Source organism: Erythrolamprus reginae, chromosome 10 (genome assembly GCF_031021105.1).
Source record: "Erythrolamprus reginae isolate rEryReg1 chromosome 10, rEryReg1.hap1, whole genome shotgun sequence".
In the NCBI taxonomy this organism is placed as follows: Eukaryota; Metazoa; Chordata; class Lepidosauria; order Squamata; family Dipsadidae; genus Erythrolamprus; species Erythrolamprus reginae.
Window position 1 is genome coordinate 33597693 of NC_091959.1, and position 19180 is coordinate 33616872.

Genomic DNA, 19180 nt, shown 5'->3' on the forward strand with positions numbered 1-19180 from the left:
TGGAGAATTCTAGGAGTTGAAGTCCACAAGTCTTAAAGGGGCCAAGTTTGAAGACCTCTGCTCTAAAGCCTGGGGAGAGCGACAAAACAGAACTTCCAATCCAACCGGAAGTCACCCAATGGAATGTTTCTGGCATCCAAGGGAGGGGAGGCTGTTTTTGCCGTCCCCAAGCTCCTAGAAGCCTGCGGAGAGCAAAAAACGGACGCGCTGTCATGTACCAGAAACGAGGGGATCACGCACACATGCAGGAGGGGGCTCGTGGAATTATGGATGTGGGCACACTCACCCTCCCCCCTTTTGGCCCATGAACCAAAAAAAGTTCGCCATCCCTGGGCCATGAGGTTGAGTTCCTTGCAAGGGGCTCAGTAGGCCCCAAACGGTTGCCTCTGGTCACCCTTTTTGTCCTTTTGGCCTGACTCATTCATACTCAAACAAGTTGTGAGTGCAAGCAGATTTAGCCCTCCCCTCCTCCCCCCCAAAAAGGCAACCAATTTAAGCCATTATAGCAAGCAAGGATAATCAACTAGGTTTTCATGGTTGAGCATCTCATAAAATTGCTTTGAGGGGTGGGGAGGGGGCTTGATGGGGTTTGGGGGTCCCAAAGTGGCTGGAGCTTCTGGGACTAAGAGGGGGATCCCTTCCCTGCTGGCTCTCCTTTCCAGAGCAGAGAGAGAAGCGCTACAGCGTCCATCACAAGTTTGGGGATCGTCGGGATGGCGTCACTGGTGCCCGAACCTACTTCTACGCTGACGAAGCCAAATGCGATAGGCACATGGAGACGTTCCTGAAATGCATTGAGGCCTCAGGTGAGCAGCGTTCGGGGTGGAGGGGGCGGAGGTCATCCTTTCCCCAAATCAAAGGTGCTTCCTCTGGGATAAGCTGCTAAGGTTTCTCAGGGGTTCGGGAGAACATCTAGCTAACCCCCGAATCCCACCCCGCCCCTCCCTGGAGTCCCAGCACAGCCCGTTTTGGATGCAGGGCATGTGTGGAGACTTCATGAGAGGGAAAAACAGGCCTACTGTCGTCTGGTGGGCCCAGGGGAAGAGCCTTCTCTGTGGCGGCCCCGGCCCTCTGGAATCAATTCCCCCCCAGAGATTAGGACTGCCCCCACCCTCCTTGCCTTTCGTAAACTCCTGAAAACCCACCTATGTCGCCAGGCATGGGGAAATTGATATACCCCTTGGCTGTTTCGTTTTATGTATGGTTTGTTTGGGGTCGCATGATTGTTTTTAATAAGGGTTTTTAAACTGTTTTTAATATTGGATTTGTATTTTGTATTGCTTGTTGTGAGACACTCTTGAGTCCTTGGAGAGGGGTGGCATACAAATCTAATAAAGTATTATTATTAAATTAATTATTACTGGAAAAAACAGGCCTCTGAAGGGCCTAAACGGGAAGAGGGGCCTCCGGAGCATGAGATGGTTGTTTTCACCCTCTGGGAGGCTCGCAGGAAACCTCTAGAGCCCAGGAAAACAAAGAGTTACAAAATAAAAAAGGAGAATTAGAATATGAAATGGAGACCGAACCCCAGGATGACAAAATTAGAGAGGAAAAGGAAATTCTTAAATATAAAGATAAATTTAATAACAGAAGGAAGTAGCTCAGAAAATTAAAACAGCCAGACAAAATTATTTTGAATATGCCTTTAAACCAGGGAAGCAATCAGCCTACAAATTAAGGAAAGAAACACAGTGATACCTCGTCTTACAAACTTAATTCATTCCGTGACCAGTTTCATAAGATGAAAAGTTCGTAAGACGAAGCAATTTTCCCCATAGGAATCAATGTAAAAGCAAATAATGCATGCAAACCCATCCCAAAAGTCACCCCTTTTGCCTTGCGCCGCTGGGAATCCCTGCCTCCGGACTTCCATTGCCAGCTGAAGTGCCCGTTCTTGCATTGCTGGGATTTCCCTGAGCCTTCCCTCGCTGGGAAACCCCACCTCCGGACTTCCGTTGCACTGGGATTTCCCTGAACCTCCCCTCACTGGGAAACCCCACCTCCGGACTTCCGTTGAAAGCCAAAGCGCCCGTTCTTGCATTGCTGGGATTTGCCTGAGCCTCCCCTTGCTGGGATTCAAAGCAGCACCGGCAAAAATGAAGGGAATCCCAGCGAGGGGAGCCTCAGTGAAATCCCAGCAATGCAAGAACGGGCGCTTCGGGTGTCAACGGAAGTCCGGAGGTGGGGTTTCCCAGCCAGGGGAGGCTCAGGGAAATCCCAGCGCTTTGAGTGGCAACGGAAATCCGGAGGCAGGGCATCCCAGCGGTGGCGGCTTGGGTTCATAAGGTAAAAATAGTTCGGAAGAAGAGGCAAAAAAATCTTAAACATCGGGTCCGTATCATGAAAAGTTCATATGAAGAGGGGTTCGTAAGATGAGGTATCACTGTATATACAAAAAGCTGGCTAAGGAACTCTGGGAGTTGAGGTCCACAAGTCTTAAAGTTGCCAAGGTTGGAAACTCCTGATCTAGATTGAAGGATCAAAATCCCTGGTTGATTTAAACTCCTGATCTAGATGCTGCACCCGAAAGACCCTAAGTGCAAACTTTGTCATTTTTTTTAGGTGGAAGCTCAGAAGACGGTTTCTCTGCCATCAAGCTCACAGCGCTGGGAAGGCCGCAGTTCTTGGTATGTGATCGCCTGGTATCGATAGGGAGCGTTTGTTTTCTTGGCTCTCTACCGGCTCATCACCATTTATTTGTTTATTTATTACTTACTACGGAGAGGGGCGGCATACAAATCTATTAAAAAATAAAATAATAATAATAATAATTAATTGGACTTGTATGCCGACCCTCTCCATGGACTCGGGGCGACTCACAACATATCTAAGAACAATATACAATTAAACATCTGAAATGCAATTAATATAAATAACTAATGTAAAAGCATTCTAATAAAGCTAAAACATTTATTCATGGCACCGGACCAGAATATCTGCGAGACCGCCTTCTGCCGCGCGAATTCCAGCGACCGGTTAGGTCCCACAGAGTTGGCCTTCTCCGGGTCCCGTCGACTAAACAATGTCGGCTGGCGGGACCCAGGAGAAGAGCCTTCTCTGTGGCGGCCCCAACCCTCTAGAACCAGCTCCCCCCAGAGATTAGGATTAGGAGGTGATGGAGGAGAGAAGGAAAGGTAGAAGAGAGGGAGAGCTGCCCCGAGTCTGCGGAGAGGGGCGGCATACAAATTTAATTAAATAATAATAATAATAATAATAATAATAATAATAATAATAATAATAATAGGAAAGTGAACACAAGAACAAGGGGACACAATCTGAAGTTAGTTGGGGGAAAGATCAAAAGCAACATGAGAAAATATTATTTTACTGAAAGAGTAGTAGATCCTTGGAACAAACTTCCAGCAGACATGGTAGATAAATCCACAGTAACTGAATTTAAACATGCCTGGGATAAACATAGATCCATCCTAAGATAAAATACAGGAAATAGTATAAGGGCAGACTAGATGGATCATGAGGTCTTTTTCTGCCGTCAATCTTCTATGTTTCTATGTTTCAATAATAATAATAATAATAATAATAATAATAATAATAATAATAATAATAATAATAATAATAATAATAGGAGGAGGAGAAGGAGGGAAAGAGAGAGATACACCCCTCTCTCCTGACATCCGTGCCAACAGGTTGCCTTAACACTCCGATAAACATACACAAGTTGTGCAGGTGTATGGTACCACTTACATAAGATTTTACTCCTCATTTCTCTAACCCTTGTATTCTTAGTTTTCCTTATATTCTCCACTATATCCTTCATCTCTTGTGCATCTATCTGAAGTTCACTTTAATGAATGTTTGAACTCAAGACAAGGCTGCTTGACTCGGTCTCTGCTTTGCCTCCAGCTCCAGTTCTCGGAAGTTCTGGTGAAATGGAGAAGCTTCTTCCACCAGCTGGCTGCCGAACAGGGCAAGGTGGGCTTGGCAGCTCTGGAAACCAAGTTGGAGGTAGAGAAGCTACTGGTGAGTTTCTGATGGGGGAGGGCAAAGAGTTAGCAAAAACAGAGTTGGCTTAAAAGAAATCCGATCTCCACATTTTCTGGTGGTACCTCTACTTACAAACTTAATTTGTTCCGTGACCAGGTTCTTAAGTAGAAAAGTTTCTAAGAAGATGCAATATATGTAATCTGTACTTGGCTTAAAGGATTATAAGGAAATTGCCTTTTGGAATAATGAGCTCAACAGATTTGTAAGACTCAAATAAGAAGTGAATTTGATGACCAGCGATTAATGTAAAGGTTATTGTAATGTTTTAATATTAGGTAGAGAAAAGCTATATTTTAAGAGGTTTTTGAATATATATTATATGTTTTTACAGTCACTTTGTGAAAGAAAGAGATATAAGAGACTCCATTGAATAGAAACATAGAAACATAGAAACATAGAAGTCTGACGGCAGAAAAAGACCCCATGGTCCATCTAGTCTGCCCTTATACTATTTTCTGTATTTTATCTTAGGATGGATATATGTTTATCCCAGGCATGTTTAAATTCAGTTACTGTGGATTTATCTACCACGTCTGCTGGAAGTTTGTTCCAAGGATCTACTACTCTTTCAGTAAAATAATATTTTCTCATGTTGCTTTTGATCTTTCCCCCAACTAACCTCAGATTGTGTCCCCTTGTTCTTGTGTTCACTTTCCTATTAAAAACACTTCCCTCCTGGACCTTATTTAACCCTTTAATATATTTAAATGTTTCGATCATGTCCCCCCTTTTCCTTCTGTCCTCCAAACTATACAGATTGAGTTCATTAAGTCTTTCCTGATACGTTTTATACTTAAGACCTTCCACCATTCTTGTAGCCCGTCTTTGGACCCGTTCAATTTTGTCAATATCTTTTTGTAGGTGAGGTCTCCAGAACTGAACACAGTATTCCAAATGTGGTCTCACCAGCATTCTATATAGCGGGATCATAATCTCCCTCTTCCTGCTTGTTATACCTCTAGTTATGCAGCCAAGCATCCTACTTGCTTTCCCTACTGCCTGACTGCACTGTTCACCCGTTTTGAGACTGTCAGAAATCACTACGCCTAAATCCTTTTCTTTTGAAGTATTTGCTAACACAGAACTGCCAATACAATAGTCAGATTGAGGATTCCTTTTCCCCAAGTGCATTATTTTACATTTGGAAACATTAAACTGCAGTTTCCATTGCTTTGACCATTTATCTAGTAAAGCTAAATCATTTACCATATTGCCGACGCCTCCAGGAATATCAACCCTATTGCACACTTTAGAGTCATCGGCAAATAGGCAAACCTTCCCTACCAGACCTTCCCCTATGTCACTCACAAACATATTAAAAAGAATAGGACCCAGAACAGACCCTTGTGGCACACCGCTTGTAACCTGACTCTGCTCAGAATACTCGCCATTCACAACAACCCTCTGGTGTCTACGCTTCAGCCAGCTGCAAATCCATTGAACTATCCAGGGATTAAGTCCAATCTTCACTAATTTATCTATCAGCTCTTTATGTGGAACCGTATCAAAGGCTTTGCTGAAGTCCAGGTAGGCAATATCCACGGCACCACCTTCATCCAACACCTTTGTGACATAGTCAAAGAAATCAATGAGATTAGTCTGACATGATTTGCCTTCAGTAAAGCCATGCTGATTTGGGTCCAATAAGTTATTGTTTTTTAGGTGCTGATTTATCCTCTTTTTCAGTAGAGTCTCCATCATTTTAACGACAACTGATGTCAAGCTAACTGGCCTGTAGTTACCAGCTTCTTCTCTACTGCCCTTCTTGTGGATAGGCACAACACTTGCCATTCTCCAATCCTCAGGAACATCTCCTGTTAACAAGGATTGGTTAAACAAATCAGTCAGGGGGGTAGCAATGACAGATCTGAGTTCTTTAAGAACTCTGGGGTGGATGCCATCTGGACCCATTGCCTTATTTATCTTTAATCGTTCAAGTTCTTCTAAGACATCGGCTTCTAAGATCACTGGAGCTGAATCCGTACAGTTGGAGGCAATGCTATATCCCTCTATACTATTATTTTGTAAGGTGTCTTTTGAGAAAACTGAACAGAAGTAGCTATTGAAATGGTCAGCGATCTCCTTATTCCCATTAATGCATGTATTTTTCCCGGTACTAAGCTTCGTGATGCCGCAGTTTTTCTTCTTCTTATCACTAATATATCTGAAGAAGGTTTTATCCCCCTTCTTTAGAGATTTGGCAATTTCTTCCTCTTTTGAGGCTTTAGAAGCATATATTATCTGTTTCGCCTCCTTCTGTCTCATTTTATACACCTCCCTATCAGCTATACTTCCAGACTCTTTATACCTCCTATAGGCAGCCTTTTTTTCATTGACTATAGTCCTTACATCATTGCTAAACCATAGCGGTTTCTTCTTCCTTTTACCTTTAGTTATTTGTCTTACATATAGTCCAGTGGCTTTTAAGATGGCCTTTTTAAATACAGTCCACTGGGTGCTCGCTCCTGCCATTTTATCCCTCCCCTTTAATTCATTATCTAAATATTCCCCCATTGCATTAAAATTTGTTTTTCTGAAATCCAATACTTTGGTTGCATTATAGGATTGCTCACAATGAGTTTTTACATCAAACCACAAACATAGATGGTCACTGCAACCTAAATTTTCTCCCACCTTGACATCTGAAACCCAATTCCCATTCGTAAAAACTAAATCTAGAATATTCTCCCCTCTAGTTGGTGTCTTAACCAGCTGTGCCAGAGCTGCTCCTGTAAAGGCCTCTACTATATTCTTACTTTTGCATGTAAAGGCACTGGGGATATTCCAGTCAACATCAGGCATGTTGAAATCACCCATAACCACAATATCTCCCTTTACTGCCATTTGGGTAATTTCATCCACCATCTTGTTGTCATATTCCTCAGATTGCCCTGGAGGCCTATAGATCACCCCAATTCTAATGACAGAACCGTCTTTATTTTGCATGCAAATCCAGAGGGTCTCTAGATCTTGACATGTATTTTGAATTAGTGTTGTTTTTAGAGTTTCTTTAACATAAATGGCTACTCCACCTCCCCTTCTCTCTATTCTATCCTTCCTATACAGTGTATATCCTGGTATGGATATTTCCCATTCATTAGAATCCTTAAACCATGTCTCAGTTATGGCAACCAGGTCCAAATTATCTCTAGATATTATGGCCATTAATTCACAGAGCTTGTTGCTCAAGCTTCGAGCATTCGTGCACATTACACGAAGAACATTATTTTCATTATTAGTTTGCCCCTTATCATCAACAACTACATCTATTTTATTTGCAGCTCCCTTTTCATAAGCTTCCAAAAACTGCTTTATCCTCATTGGTCGGGGACAGAAATCACCCACATCAGTTACATCTCTGTCCCCTTTACCTAGTTTAAATGCCTGTCCAAAACAGTTCTGAATTCCTCACCGAGTACCTGGGTACCTCTGTATGATGGATGCAAACCATCCCTCTTAAACAACTCCCTATTAGACCACCTACTGACATCATGACTTACATAGCCAAAACCTTCAGCTTTACACCACTGCTTTAACCACACATTAAACTCTATGATACACGTTGTTTTATCCTCTTGGCCACAAACCGGTAACATGATTTCAAAGAAAAAAGAAAAAAATGTATATGTTTGACAATAAGCTTGATTTTGTGTTGGAAAGTATGTATTGTTTTTAACTTTGTGTTGGAGAAAAAAAATATGATAAAAAAAAAAGAATAAGACCCAAGTAGGTCCTGCAGGACTCAAAGTACTTCTTTTGGGTTCTGGCAGGAAGCCCTGGCTGACCTGGGAATTGCCACCAAAGCTGAAAGCCAGCAGTGGTTCGAGGGCGAGAAATTGGGCCTGACGGGGTAAGTGCTCTTCAGCTGGCTGGTCCTGGGTCCTGTCCATCAAACAATGTTGGTTGGCGGGGCCGCGGGGGAGGGTCTTCTCTGTGGCGGCTCCAATACTTTGGAACCAACTGCCTCCGGAGATCCGCATTATCCCCCACCCTACCGGCTTTCCGGAAAGCCGTTAAGATCTGGCTCTTCCAGCGGGCCTGGGATCACGAATGATTGAGAGCGTGTATGATTTTTAGGGGTTATTAATGTATTTCTGTATCGTTTCACTGTGGTTCTTACTGTCACTCATGGTTTTTTAAAATATCTTTAGTGGTTATTTACATATAAAAACAAAATGGTCAAAATATTCAAAGCAATCAATAAATTTAAAAATAAAATAGGAAAGGAAAAAAGAAAAAAGGAAAAGGGAGGGGAAAAAGGAGAGAGAGAGAGATTGATAGATAGATAGATAGATAGATAGATAGATAGATAGATAGATAGATAGATAGATAGATCTAGCTAACCCCACTTCCTCCAGATAAAAATTGGGATGGTGGCACCCCCTCCCCTCACCAGACCTCGCCCTCCATATCTTTTCTCAGGACAGTGGACTTGCTGGACTGGAATAGCTTGATCGATAGCCGGATGGAGATTTCCAAACTGCTGCTTGTTCCAAACCTGAAGGTAAAAAATACACCAGACCTGCCAGGAAGTTCTTGGCTGTGATGGAGAGATGGGACTGGGGGGAGGGGCAAATTTAGCAGCTTTTAAGGAGACTTCTGGAGTGACATTTGGACCACACGCTTCTTGGTTTAGGACCGTGGCAACTTTGGGTGGGCTTCAGCTCCCAGAATTCTCCAGCCTTAAAAATTTGCCATGGTTGAGAAACACTGGCTTTGGGGAGGGGTCTGCAACGTTGGCCACTTTAAGACTTGTGGACTTTTGTTGAAATTCACAAGTCTTAAAATGGCCAAGGTTGGAGACCCCTGCCCTAAAACTAGCAAAGCTGGCTGAGAAATTCTGAGAGTTGAAGCCCACAAGTCTTAAAGTGGCCAAGGTTGGAGACCCCCTGCTTTAGGGAGCTTCAGTTTTAAAATTCTCCCAAATACAGAAAGGCTGTACAGGTTTGTTTGGGTTTTTTTATATATATATATTCAGTTCAAGGATTCAGCAAATGATGTGTTTTTTCTCTAAAGATGCTAGTCCTCGGTGAGTTGTCTGCCCCCTCCCATGCACACAAACACACACACTGCCTCTGTTAAATATCAGGGCTGCAAATGTGTGTAGAGGAGGGTGTCCTGCAAACCTGGGAAACAGGGAAATCAGGGAATTATCAAGGAAATCGGTGGTTTGGGAAATATCAGGGAATTTGTGAAAAAAATGGAATAAATCGGGGGAAAAACAAACTGTATTAAAATGTTTAAAAGTCAGAGAAAAATCATGTAAAAAAAATCACAGATCGCGCTGCCTGGCAGAGTCAAGCAAAAATGAGCATAACTGTGGCAACAACTTGCTTCCTCAGCTACCGATATTGCTCCACTGCTTAGCCGTTTGGTATGATGTCATCTACGACCGCGCCTTAACTAAATCGCAAATTACAGGGAAATACCAGGAAATCGCTGTGAGAAGGGCGGCATAGGCAACTAATTAATAAATAATAAATATTTATTTATATTTATTTATTTATAAATAAAATAAAATAAATTTCAAAATGCTTTCCCCCTGGATGCCCTAGTAGAGGAAAGTCCATTTGTATCAAAAGAGCTGCGAGACACGTTGGCTGCATTTGGGATTGGTGGTTTAATGTTTATTTTAAAATTTTATTCCCTAAATTGACAGGCTGCCCGTCCCCTATCGAGCAACTCTGCCTGTTTATCTCTCCTGTGCAGCTGAATTAAATGAGCTGGGTGGAGTCTTCACTTCCTCTGTTCTTGAAGCAGCTGGAGAAAAGCCATCCTTTGGCCTGCTTTTAAAATAAGTCAGGAAATGGTTCCTTGAGCTTCTGGTGGAAGAAGATAATGGACAGAAAAAGGCTAGGATAGCAATAGCACTTAGCAGTTGCACTTATATACTGCTTCACAGTCTACCCCCAGTGAGATTAGCAAAAAATGTTTTCAAATAGATCCCCAGATTGCTGGAAATGCAGGCAGGTCCAGGGAACCTACTATCATATGTGGTGGACAGTAGCAAAAAAAAATATGGGAAAAGAATAAGAAATTGGCTAGAGGAGATAACCAAACAACCAATAGACATAAAACCAGAATTATTCTTATTAGGCATAATTACAGGGAGCTATGACAAAAAAACTCAATATAGTGATACCTTGTCTTACAAACTTAATTGGTTCCAGGACGAGGTTCATAAGGTGAAAAGTTCATAAGACAAAACAATGTTTCCCATAGGAAACAGTGGAAAAGCGATTAATTCGTGCAAGCCCAAACCTCACCCTTTTTACCACCCGAAGCGCCCGTTTTTGCACTGCTGGGATTCTCCTGAGGCTCACCTCCATGGGAAACACCACCTCCAGACTTCCGTGTTTTTGTGGGCACTTCGCTGGCAATGGAAGTCCAGAGGGGAGGGGAGCCTCAGCGAAATCGCAGCATCACAAAAACAGGGAAGTCCTTGAAACCCCACGTCCAGACTTCCTTTGCCAGCGAAGCGCCCATTTTTGTGCTGCTGGGATGCCCCTGCTGGGATTCCCCTGAAGCATCGCAAAAACACGAGGGTCTGGAGGTGATGTTTCCCATGGAGGGGAACCTCAGGGGAATCCCAGTAGCGCAAAAACAGGCACTTCGCTGGCAACGGAAGTCCAGAGGTGGGGTTTTCCAGCAAGGGGTGCCTTTGGCTGGCAATGGAAGTCCGGAGGCGGGGCATCCCAGTGGCAGCGGCTTGGGTTCATAAGGTGAAAATAGTTCGGAAGAAGAGGCAAAAAAATCTTAAACCCTGGGTTCATATCTCGAAAAGTTCGTATGATGAGGGGTTCGTAAGACGAGGTATCACAGTATCTAATGTTACATGTCATAACTGCAACCACAATTGCCATATTTTTTCGCAGTATAAGAAGCACCTTTTATACTCCAAAAGAGGGTAAAAACTTGGGTGTGTCTTATACTGTACACCGAATGTAGCCCCACTCTTTGGCCTCTGCCTCCCAGCAATCTACCTCCTTTCAGCAAACTAGCAGAGAGCTCTTTTAGGGAGGAAAAAGGTGCATCTTATACTCTGAAAAATACGGTCTATACTGATACGGAATTGTTGCAAAGAGGAAACTTATATAAAATGGAAAAAAAAACCTGTTTAATATTATTTTTAAATATATATACAGTGAACCCTCGATCATCGCGAGGGTTCCGTTCCAGGACCCCAAGCGATGATCGATTTTTCGCGAAGTAGCGGTGCGGAAGTAAAAACACCATCCGCGCATGCGCAGATGGTGTTTTTACTTCCACCGCCGCCCGCCCTTCACCCGCCGTTGCCAGCTCCGCTTCCCAAGCCTGCTAATGAAATCCAACCCACGGCGGCCCTTTCCCTCTCCAGGCTGCGGGCGGGGTCCGGAGAACAATGCCTGTCGCCACGCTCCCGGCTGGGCTTTTTTCCCCCATTTCCCCTCGGGTGGAATTTCAGACCCTCCGCCGGTTGGATTTCATTAGCAGGCTCGATAGCAAGTTCTTCCTCCCTTTAGAAAGCCCCGCAGCCTCCTCCGCCCGGCGGGAGGAGGGAAAAGGCCGCCAGCGAGGACCCGCAAAGCCGCCATCGCCGCCGCAGCGAGGCCGAGCTGCCCGCTCCCACGGCACGGGCTCCCAACACAGCGCCGCTCAGCCCGGCCTCGGCGACGCCTCCGCGGATCCGCCAGCCCAGCCGAGCGACGCCTCTCTGGTCTGGGCGAAGGCAGTGGGCAGTCCCCGCCGCAGCAGTCCCCGCGGGCACCGCGCGCCAAGGGCCGGCCAGGCCGCCGGCCAACAAAGGGGCTCCCTCGCCTCCCTCGTTCGGGCAGGTTTACAAAGGCAGCGCGGCAACTTGGAGCCCGGCGCGCCCCGCAGCCCCCGCCACGCCTCGCCCGCCCCCGCCTGGCCGGCGCTCCGGCTACCCCCGGCTGAGGAAGAACCGAGTAGCCCCCGCCCTCCCCCGCCCGGCTCCCTTCAGCCCCCCGGGGTCAAGCGGGCGGGGGGCGGCCGGGACCTCGCCTGTCTCCGCCACCCGCATCGCCCCTCCGACGGGCCGGCCTCCCCCGCCCGCCTCTGCTGCAGCCACCGCCGCCTCCCCGACTGCCACAAAAGGGCCCCGCCCGCCCCGCCCCAAAGTTTACCTTGCGGCGGGATTTAAAGTGCTGGGGTGGGGGGTGTCACTTCGCCGCTTGTGTCCTGGCTAAACCGGGCGGCAGGAGACAGGCTTTGAGTTTTTAGCTGCGGGGAGAGAAGTAGGACTTTCCTAACTCCCTCCCCCCGCAGCCAAAACTCAAAGCCTGTCTTTTTTTTTTCTTGCGGCGAGCCCAAGCCGTTCCTCTCTCGACCGCAGCCGAGCTTCCCTCGGCCCCCTTTGGCCCCGTCGCCTCCTCCCCGCCTGCCTTTCCTCGCCAAGCGCACGAAAAAAAAGAGAGAAGGCTTCTACCAGAAGCCGGGGACGGCGGGCAGGGGCATGAAGGATCTCTTGCGGGGGAAAAGCCGCTAGCCAGCTTTCGGAGCTCCTCCGCCATCACCCGGCTTCTGGTAGAAGCCTTCTCTCTTTTTTTTCGTGCGCTTGGCGAGGAAAGGCAGGCGGGGAGGAGGCGACGGGGCCAAAGGGGGCCGAGGGAAGCTCGGCTGCGGTCGAGAGAGAAACGGCTTGGGCTCGCCGCAAGAAAAAAAAGAGACAGGCTTTTAGTTTTGGCTGCGGGGGGAGGGAATCCCGCCGCAAGGTAAGCTTCGGGGCGGGGCGGGCGGGGCCCTTTTGTGCCAGTCGGGGAGGCGGTGGCGGCTGCAGCAGAGGCGGGCGGGGGAGGCCGGCCCGCCGGAGGGGCGATGCGGGCGGCGGAGACAGGCGAGGTCCCGGCCGCCCCCCGCCCACTTGGCCCCAGACCGGTGCAGCAGGAAAGGGACGGAGAAGGCTCACTGGCAGCCCTTGCCCATCGCCGCGCCTTCGCTTCCCCCCCCTCCCCCGCTGGATCCGGCAGCGTGCTGAGGGGAATTGCCGCAACGCCGCTCTGAGGAAACGGGGCTCTCTCCCGTGGCTCTCCGGTGTGTGTGTGCGCGCGTGCGGTTCTCCCGCTCCTGTGTGTCACCGGCTCTGCGCGCTTTCAGCGGGGGCTGCCCTGCGCTTCTTTTTGCTGCCCGAACGTCAGGAGTTCCCTCCGGCTCAGCGGGGGGTTTTTTTGTTTTGAAGGGGGGGGAGAGGCCGTGGGGCAGTCAAAAAGGGCGGGGGAAGGAGGGTGCAGCGGCGAGGCGAAGGCAAGGGGCGCACGGCCCGACCGGCTCCAAGGCGAGCGGCCGGAGCTGCGCCCTCCGTCGCCCGCCTCCTTTCAGGCAGCTCCCCGCATGCCCCTCGCCTTCTGCCGAGGCTCAGCTGCAAGCGGCCAGTGAGGCAGACCGGCTCCGAGGCGAGCGGCCGGAGCTGCGCCCTCCTTCGCCCGCCAGGTGAGGCGAAGGCGAGGGGCGCGCGGCTGCAGCGAGGAGCCGAAGATCTGGGCGGGGAAGACCCAGGGAAGGTTCCTTCGTCCGCCTAGCAGCTGATCTGCTCGGCAGCGCAGCACCAGCGAGGAGCCGAAGATCTTCGGCTCCTCGCTGCTGCTGCGCTGCCGAGCAGATCAGCTGCTAGGCGCCCCGCTCGAGAGCAAGAGGGGGAGAGATAGAGAAAGAGAGAGAAGGAAAGAAAGATGAGAGAGGGAGGAAGAGAGTGTGAGAGAGGAAGAAGCAACATAGAGAAAGAGGGGGAAGACCCAGGGAAGCCTCTGCCCGGCGGGGAAACTCCACCATCTACGTATGCGTGGAAGGGCACGCATGCGCAGATGGTGGAGTTTACTTCCGGGTTGAAAACTCGCGAAATAGCCCTTTCGCGATACTTGAGGACGCGAAACTCGAGGGTTCACTGTATTTCTCTTCACCAAAATCCCAGAACTATCCCAATGAAGAATGTCCTCAAGCTTCATTTGATGTCTGGAAATACTTTCCTCCTCCTCCTCCTCCTCCTCCTCCTTCTTCTTCTTCTTCTTCTGCTCCTTCTCCTCCTCCTCCTCCTTCTCCTCCCTTCTTCCTTCTTCCTTCCTTCTTCTTCCTTCCTCTTTCTGGCCTCGCAAGTCAATTGTTAGCCTAGCCATATATTTTGCTAATTATTGTGCTTTCTGGGGGGGTTCCTGAATCTTTCCAAAATTGGGCAAAGGTGATCCTAGCCGCTGTGGCAATATAAATTATGACGTAATTAATGCTCTTAGCATAGTTATTCTTGAATATTCCTAAGAGGAGATGTTCTTGTGTGAATTCTGTTTGTAGATGAGTAATTTCCTGTATCCATTTGTGTATCCTAATCCAAAATCTTTTTGTGTCAGGGCACAACCACCACATTTTTTTTTTCACTGCCAGCCGATCGGATTTAAATTTGGATCTTTCCCAAATACCATCTATAGCACATTTTGTAGTAATTTTCTTTGTATGTTTTTGATAGTTTACGATTTCTGTTCCAAATGCCTGGAAATACTTCCTAATCTCGCCTCTCAACCCTCTCAGACAGGACAGCTCGAGCCCCTCCTCTCTCGCTTCACCCAGGAAGAGGAGAAACAGATGAAGCGCATGTTGCAGCGCATGGACGTTCTGGCCAAGGTGAGATCCCCACCCACCTGCTCACTTTCTGCTTTGGGGGTCGATGGAGGCCACAGCAGCAGCAGACAAGCTGTTTGACGGGTCACAGAAGGGGGTGGGGCCAAAACCCCAGAGCAAAATTTGAGGGAAAGGGATACCCTGTTTCCCAAGAGTCCACATTAAGCTATGTTCCAGTGTTCAACTAGACACAAGAACAGGTTTTTTCCCAAACGCCATCACTCTGCTAAACAAATAATTCCCTCAACACCACTATTTCTACTATTTTTTCCCCATCATCCCTATTATCCATCTCCTCCCATGTATGACTAACTTGTTTATTTGTTTGTTTATTTGTTTGTTTGACTTATATGCCGTTCCTCTCCATGGACTCGGGGTGGCTTACAACATTTTAGTAAAAAATACAATACATAAAACATTCCAGGCCAATTAATAAGATAATAACTTTAAAAAATTTCTTAAAACTAAACATTTAAAATCAAAAAGTCACACACATACTATCACACCAGATACATTCGTTGAGCAGAGGCTGGAGTCTACTGACCCCAAGCCTGGCAACATAAATGTGTTTTCAAATTCTTACGGAAGGCAAGGAGGGAGGGGGCAGTGTGAATCTCCGGGGGGGAGCTGATTCCAGGGGGCCGGGGCCCCTACAGAGAAGGCTCTTCCCCTAGGCCCCGCCAGCCGGCATTGTCCAGTTGAGGGGACCCTGAGGAGACCAACTCTGTGGGATCTAACCAGACGCTGGGATTCGTGCGCCAGAAGGTGGTCTCGGAGATAATCTGGTCTGATGCCATGTAGGGCTTTGTTGCTTGTATCTTTAAGATTTTTATTAATATTGATTTTTTTCCACATTGCTTATTTGACTCCCTATGACCAGGGGTGGGCTGCTAGCCGGAATTCTAAATTGCACTCGCCACCGCGGCTCGTGAGTGCTAGCGGGGCCAACACGATTTTGCTGCTACACCTGCGCACGGAGTCGCAGGTGCACCCGTGTGTTGACAAAGTTTTTTGTTTCCACGCAGCGTTCCGGTTAGCAGCCCACCCCTGCCTATGACCATCATTAAGTGTTTTTTACCTCATGATTCTTGACAAATGTCTCTTTTATATACACTGAGAATACTGTCAAACTATTTACTAAGTCTGCCCTACTATTACTACTAGCTTTTTCTCATCATTCGTATCGCCCATTTCTTCCCACTTAGGACTATATGACTGTAACTTGTTGCTTGTATCCTTACGATTTATATTAATATTGATTATTTCCTGATTGCCTATTTGACCCCTATGACAATCATTAAATGTTTTTTATCTCATGATTCTTGACAAATGTCTCTTTTCTTTTATGTACACTGAGAGCAACTGCGCCAAAGACAAATTCCTTGTGCGTCCAATCACGCTTGGCCCATAAAGAATTCTATTCCATGCGTGGTCTTCCTAAGGTTTAATTAATTAATTAATAATAATAATAATAATAATAATAATTTATTAGATTTGTATGCCACCCCTCTCCGAAGACTCGGGGAGGCATTAATAAATACCTGACGTTTTTTAATTGTATGTTATATGTATTTTTTAATGAAGAAATTTAATAAAAAAATATTTTTTAAAAAAATAAATAAATACTTGACGTGATTTTGATTCTGTGTCTCTGTTTATACACCCACAGGAGTGTTTTAGCCTTTTTTGGCTGCTGCTGCACACTGCTGGCTCTTACTGAAGTGATCTAAGCGCTAATCATCATCTTCTACTCTTCCTTTTCTAGAAAGCTGTCGGGGTGGGCGTAAGGTTGATGGTGGATGCAGAACAAACCTACTTCCAGCCAGCCATCAGCCGCCTCACCCTGGAAATGCAGCGCCGATTCAACCAGGAGAGGCCAGCCATCTTCAACACGTACCAGTGCTACCTGAAGGTGAGATTTCCTGGTGGTCTCCTTCCCAGGTTTTGATCAGGTCTGACATGGCTTGCTTACGAGCCCAAAGCATCATCAAGCTGCACCCACACACACCCACACACTGGCCAAAACAGTTGAAGTAGACGGGTGTCACTAATGGAGGATAGGAATACTGGAGGAGAAAAGTTTCGAGATATATTGATCATTTGAATTTATTTATAAGGAATTCTAGCTGGTATTTCTTACTAAACAATCCTAAATTTGAGAGTAGAATGAAGAATAGAATAGAATAATCACTTGATTGTCACTTCGAATGTACACTAATCAGCATACATTAAAGTGAAATTTCACTGCATACATAATAATAATAACAGCAACAACAAATTATCGCCACTACCTCACGCAGTCCTAGGTGCTTGGGAAGCACCCGACTGGTGATAAAATACGAAATCCAGTATAGTTATCTTGTTTGCTGTGTTGTATTGTTGATATAATAATAATAATAATAATAATAATAATAATAATAATAATAATAATAAATTATTTATTATATTTTATTATTATTATTATTATTATTATTATTATTATTATTATTATTATTATTATTGTCAGTACAACACAGCAAACGAGATCACTATGCACCTAGGACTGCATGATATAGCAGCGAATTACGTGTGCCGATCCCAGTAAAGTGGCTTTTTGCAATTGACAGATGGAGATTTGGTCAATTCCGATGGTTTTCAAATATCCCAGCGTGCCAAGGACCACTGGGACCACTTTCAGTGGCTTATGCCAGAGTGGTTGCAGCTCAATTTTTAGATCTTCATATTTCACAAATTTCTCTAGCTGCTTTTCCTCAATTCTGCTGTCCCTTGGGATTGCAGTGTCGATGAGCCATACTTTCTTTTTCTCCACAATCAGGATGTCTGGCTTGTTGTTGTTGTTGTTGTTGTTGTTATTATCATCATTATTAGCAGCCTTGGAAACCTAATAACAACAACAACGAGCTAGAAGGGACCTTGGAGGCCTTCTAGTCCAACCCCCTGCTTGGGCAGGAAACCCTCCACCACTTCAGACAAATGGTTATCCAACATCTTCTTAAGTACAATTGAAGGCATGTTTCTGCCCTAGGAGATACTCAGTTTCTTCTTCCTCCTCTTCCCTCCCACTCCAAACAGGAAGCCTACGATAATGTGACCATCGATGTAGAGCTCTCGCGACGGGAAGGGTGGCATTTTGGAGCCAAGCTAGTGAGAGGCGCCTACATGGAGCAGGAACGAAGCCGGGCAGCCGAAGTGGGCTACGAGGACCCCATCAACCCAACCTATGAAAAGACCAGCGAGATGTACCACAGGTGGGGAGAAGGTGTTTTTTGGGGGGCTGGGAGATTATAGTAATAGTAATAATAATAATAATAATAATAATAATAATAATAATAATAATAGTTGTTGTTGTTGTTGTTGTTATTATTATTATTATTATTATTATTATTATTATTATTATTATTTATTAGATTTGTATGCCATCCCTCTCCGAAGACTCGGGGCAGCTCCCAACAAAAATAAAAACAATGCAGTACAAATCCAATAATTAAAAACTAAAGGTAAAAACCCACTATCATTTAAAAACAGTCAATACTGCCCAATCATACCACGCATAAATCATACTAGTCAACAAGGGAATGCATCAATTTCCCCATGCCTGGTGACATAGGTAGGTCTTCAGAGTCTTGTGGAAAGTGAGGAGGGTGGGAGCAGTTCTAATCTCCGGGGGGAGCTGATTCCCGAGGGCCGGGGCCGCCACAGAGAAGGCTTTTCACCTGGGCCCCGCCAGACGACATTGTTTAGTCGACAGGACTCAGAGAAGGTCAACTCTGTGGGACCTAATTGGTTGCTGGGATTTGTGCAGTAGAAAACAGTCCCGGAGGTATTCTGGTCCGATACCATGGAGGGCTTTATAGGTCATTACCAACACTTTGAATTGTGTCCGGAGTGATGTGAGTATTGTGGGGAAGGGAGACCCGGGAAGTCATCAGAGACCTTTCTCCATCTTTCCTGCAGATGCCTGGACTACATCTTGGAGGAGGTCCGACACAGCCGCAAGGCCAACGTGATGGTGGCTTCCCACAATAAAGAAACGGTCAAGTTCACCCTTGGCAGGTACTGGTCAGCGTGAGCAGCATTGGGTTGCTACCAGCACGGATAAGGATAGCGTACTCGTAGCGAAAATTGAACTGTGCGCACAACTTTGCTTCTGCTACGGGTGCATGTATGCACCCAGTATGACTTTGTTTCTGCACATGCGCAGGAAGCAAAATCTCACGTGGTGACGCGCGAGTGAGATTTTTGCAATTTTTTGGGTTCTTTTACTTTTGTGGATGCTCAGTGTTGTGTATACTCCATTTCAGCCTGGGGAATGCTCGGATTCCGAAGGGGACAGCGATTTAGAATTGGCAGATTTGCCTGATTTACAGATAGAGAGCGATGTTGGTGAAGGAGAGGAGGATGGTCCTGACATATACACATCAGATGAATCAAATGGGGAGGACTGGAGATGGGTTAACCCTTACTTCAGACACACTCAGAAACGATTAGAACAAGTTACAGGGAGGAGATTTTAGGATGAATGAGGAAATAGTTAATTAATTACCTCACATCTGGGTGTGAATGGAAGAAG

General features: G+C 46.2%; 1 protein-coding gene across 1 annotated transcript in view; it reads left to right on the top strand.

The window, feature by feature from the left end:
• The window catches only part of PRODH (proline dehydrogenase 1), a 42025-nt gene that overhangs the window by 17485 nt on the left and 5360 nt on the right, over window positions 1-19180 (top strand). The window contains exons 4-12 of the mRNA XM_070762166.1: window positions 663-806; window positions 2563-2627; window positions 3865-3981; window positions 7776-7855; window positions 8428-8509; window positions 14521-14613; window positions 16376-16522; window positions 17683-17858; window positions 18565-18663. Coding sequence (XP_070618267.1) covers window positions 663-806; window positions 2563-2627; window positions 3865-3981; window positions 7776-7855; window positions 8428-8509; window positions 14521-14613; window positions 16376-16522; window positions 17683-17858; window positions 18565-18663 — 1003 coding nt within the window. The remainder of the gene's footprint in view (window positions 1-662; window positions 807-2562; window positions 2628-3864; window positions 3982-7775; window positions 7856-8427; window positions 8510-14520; window positions 14614-16375; window positions 16523-17682; window positions 17859-18564; window positions 18664-19180) is intronic.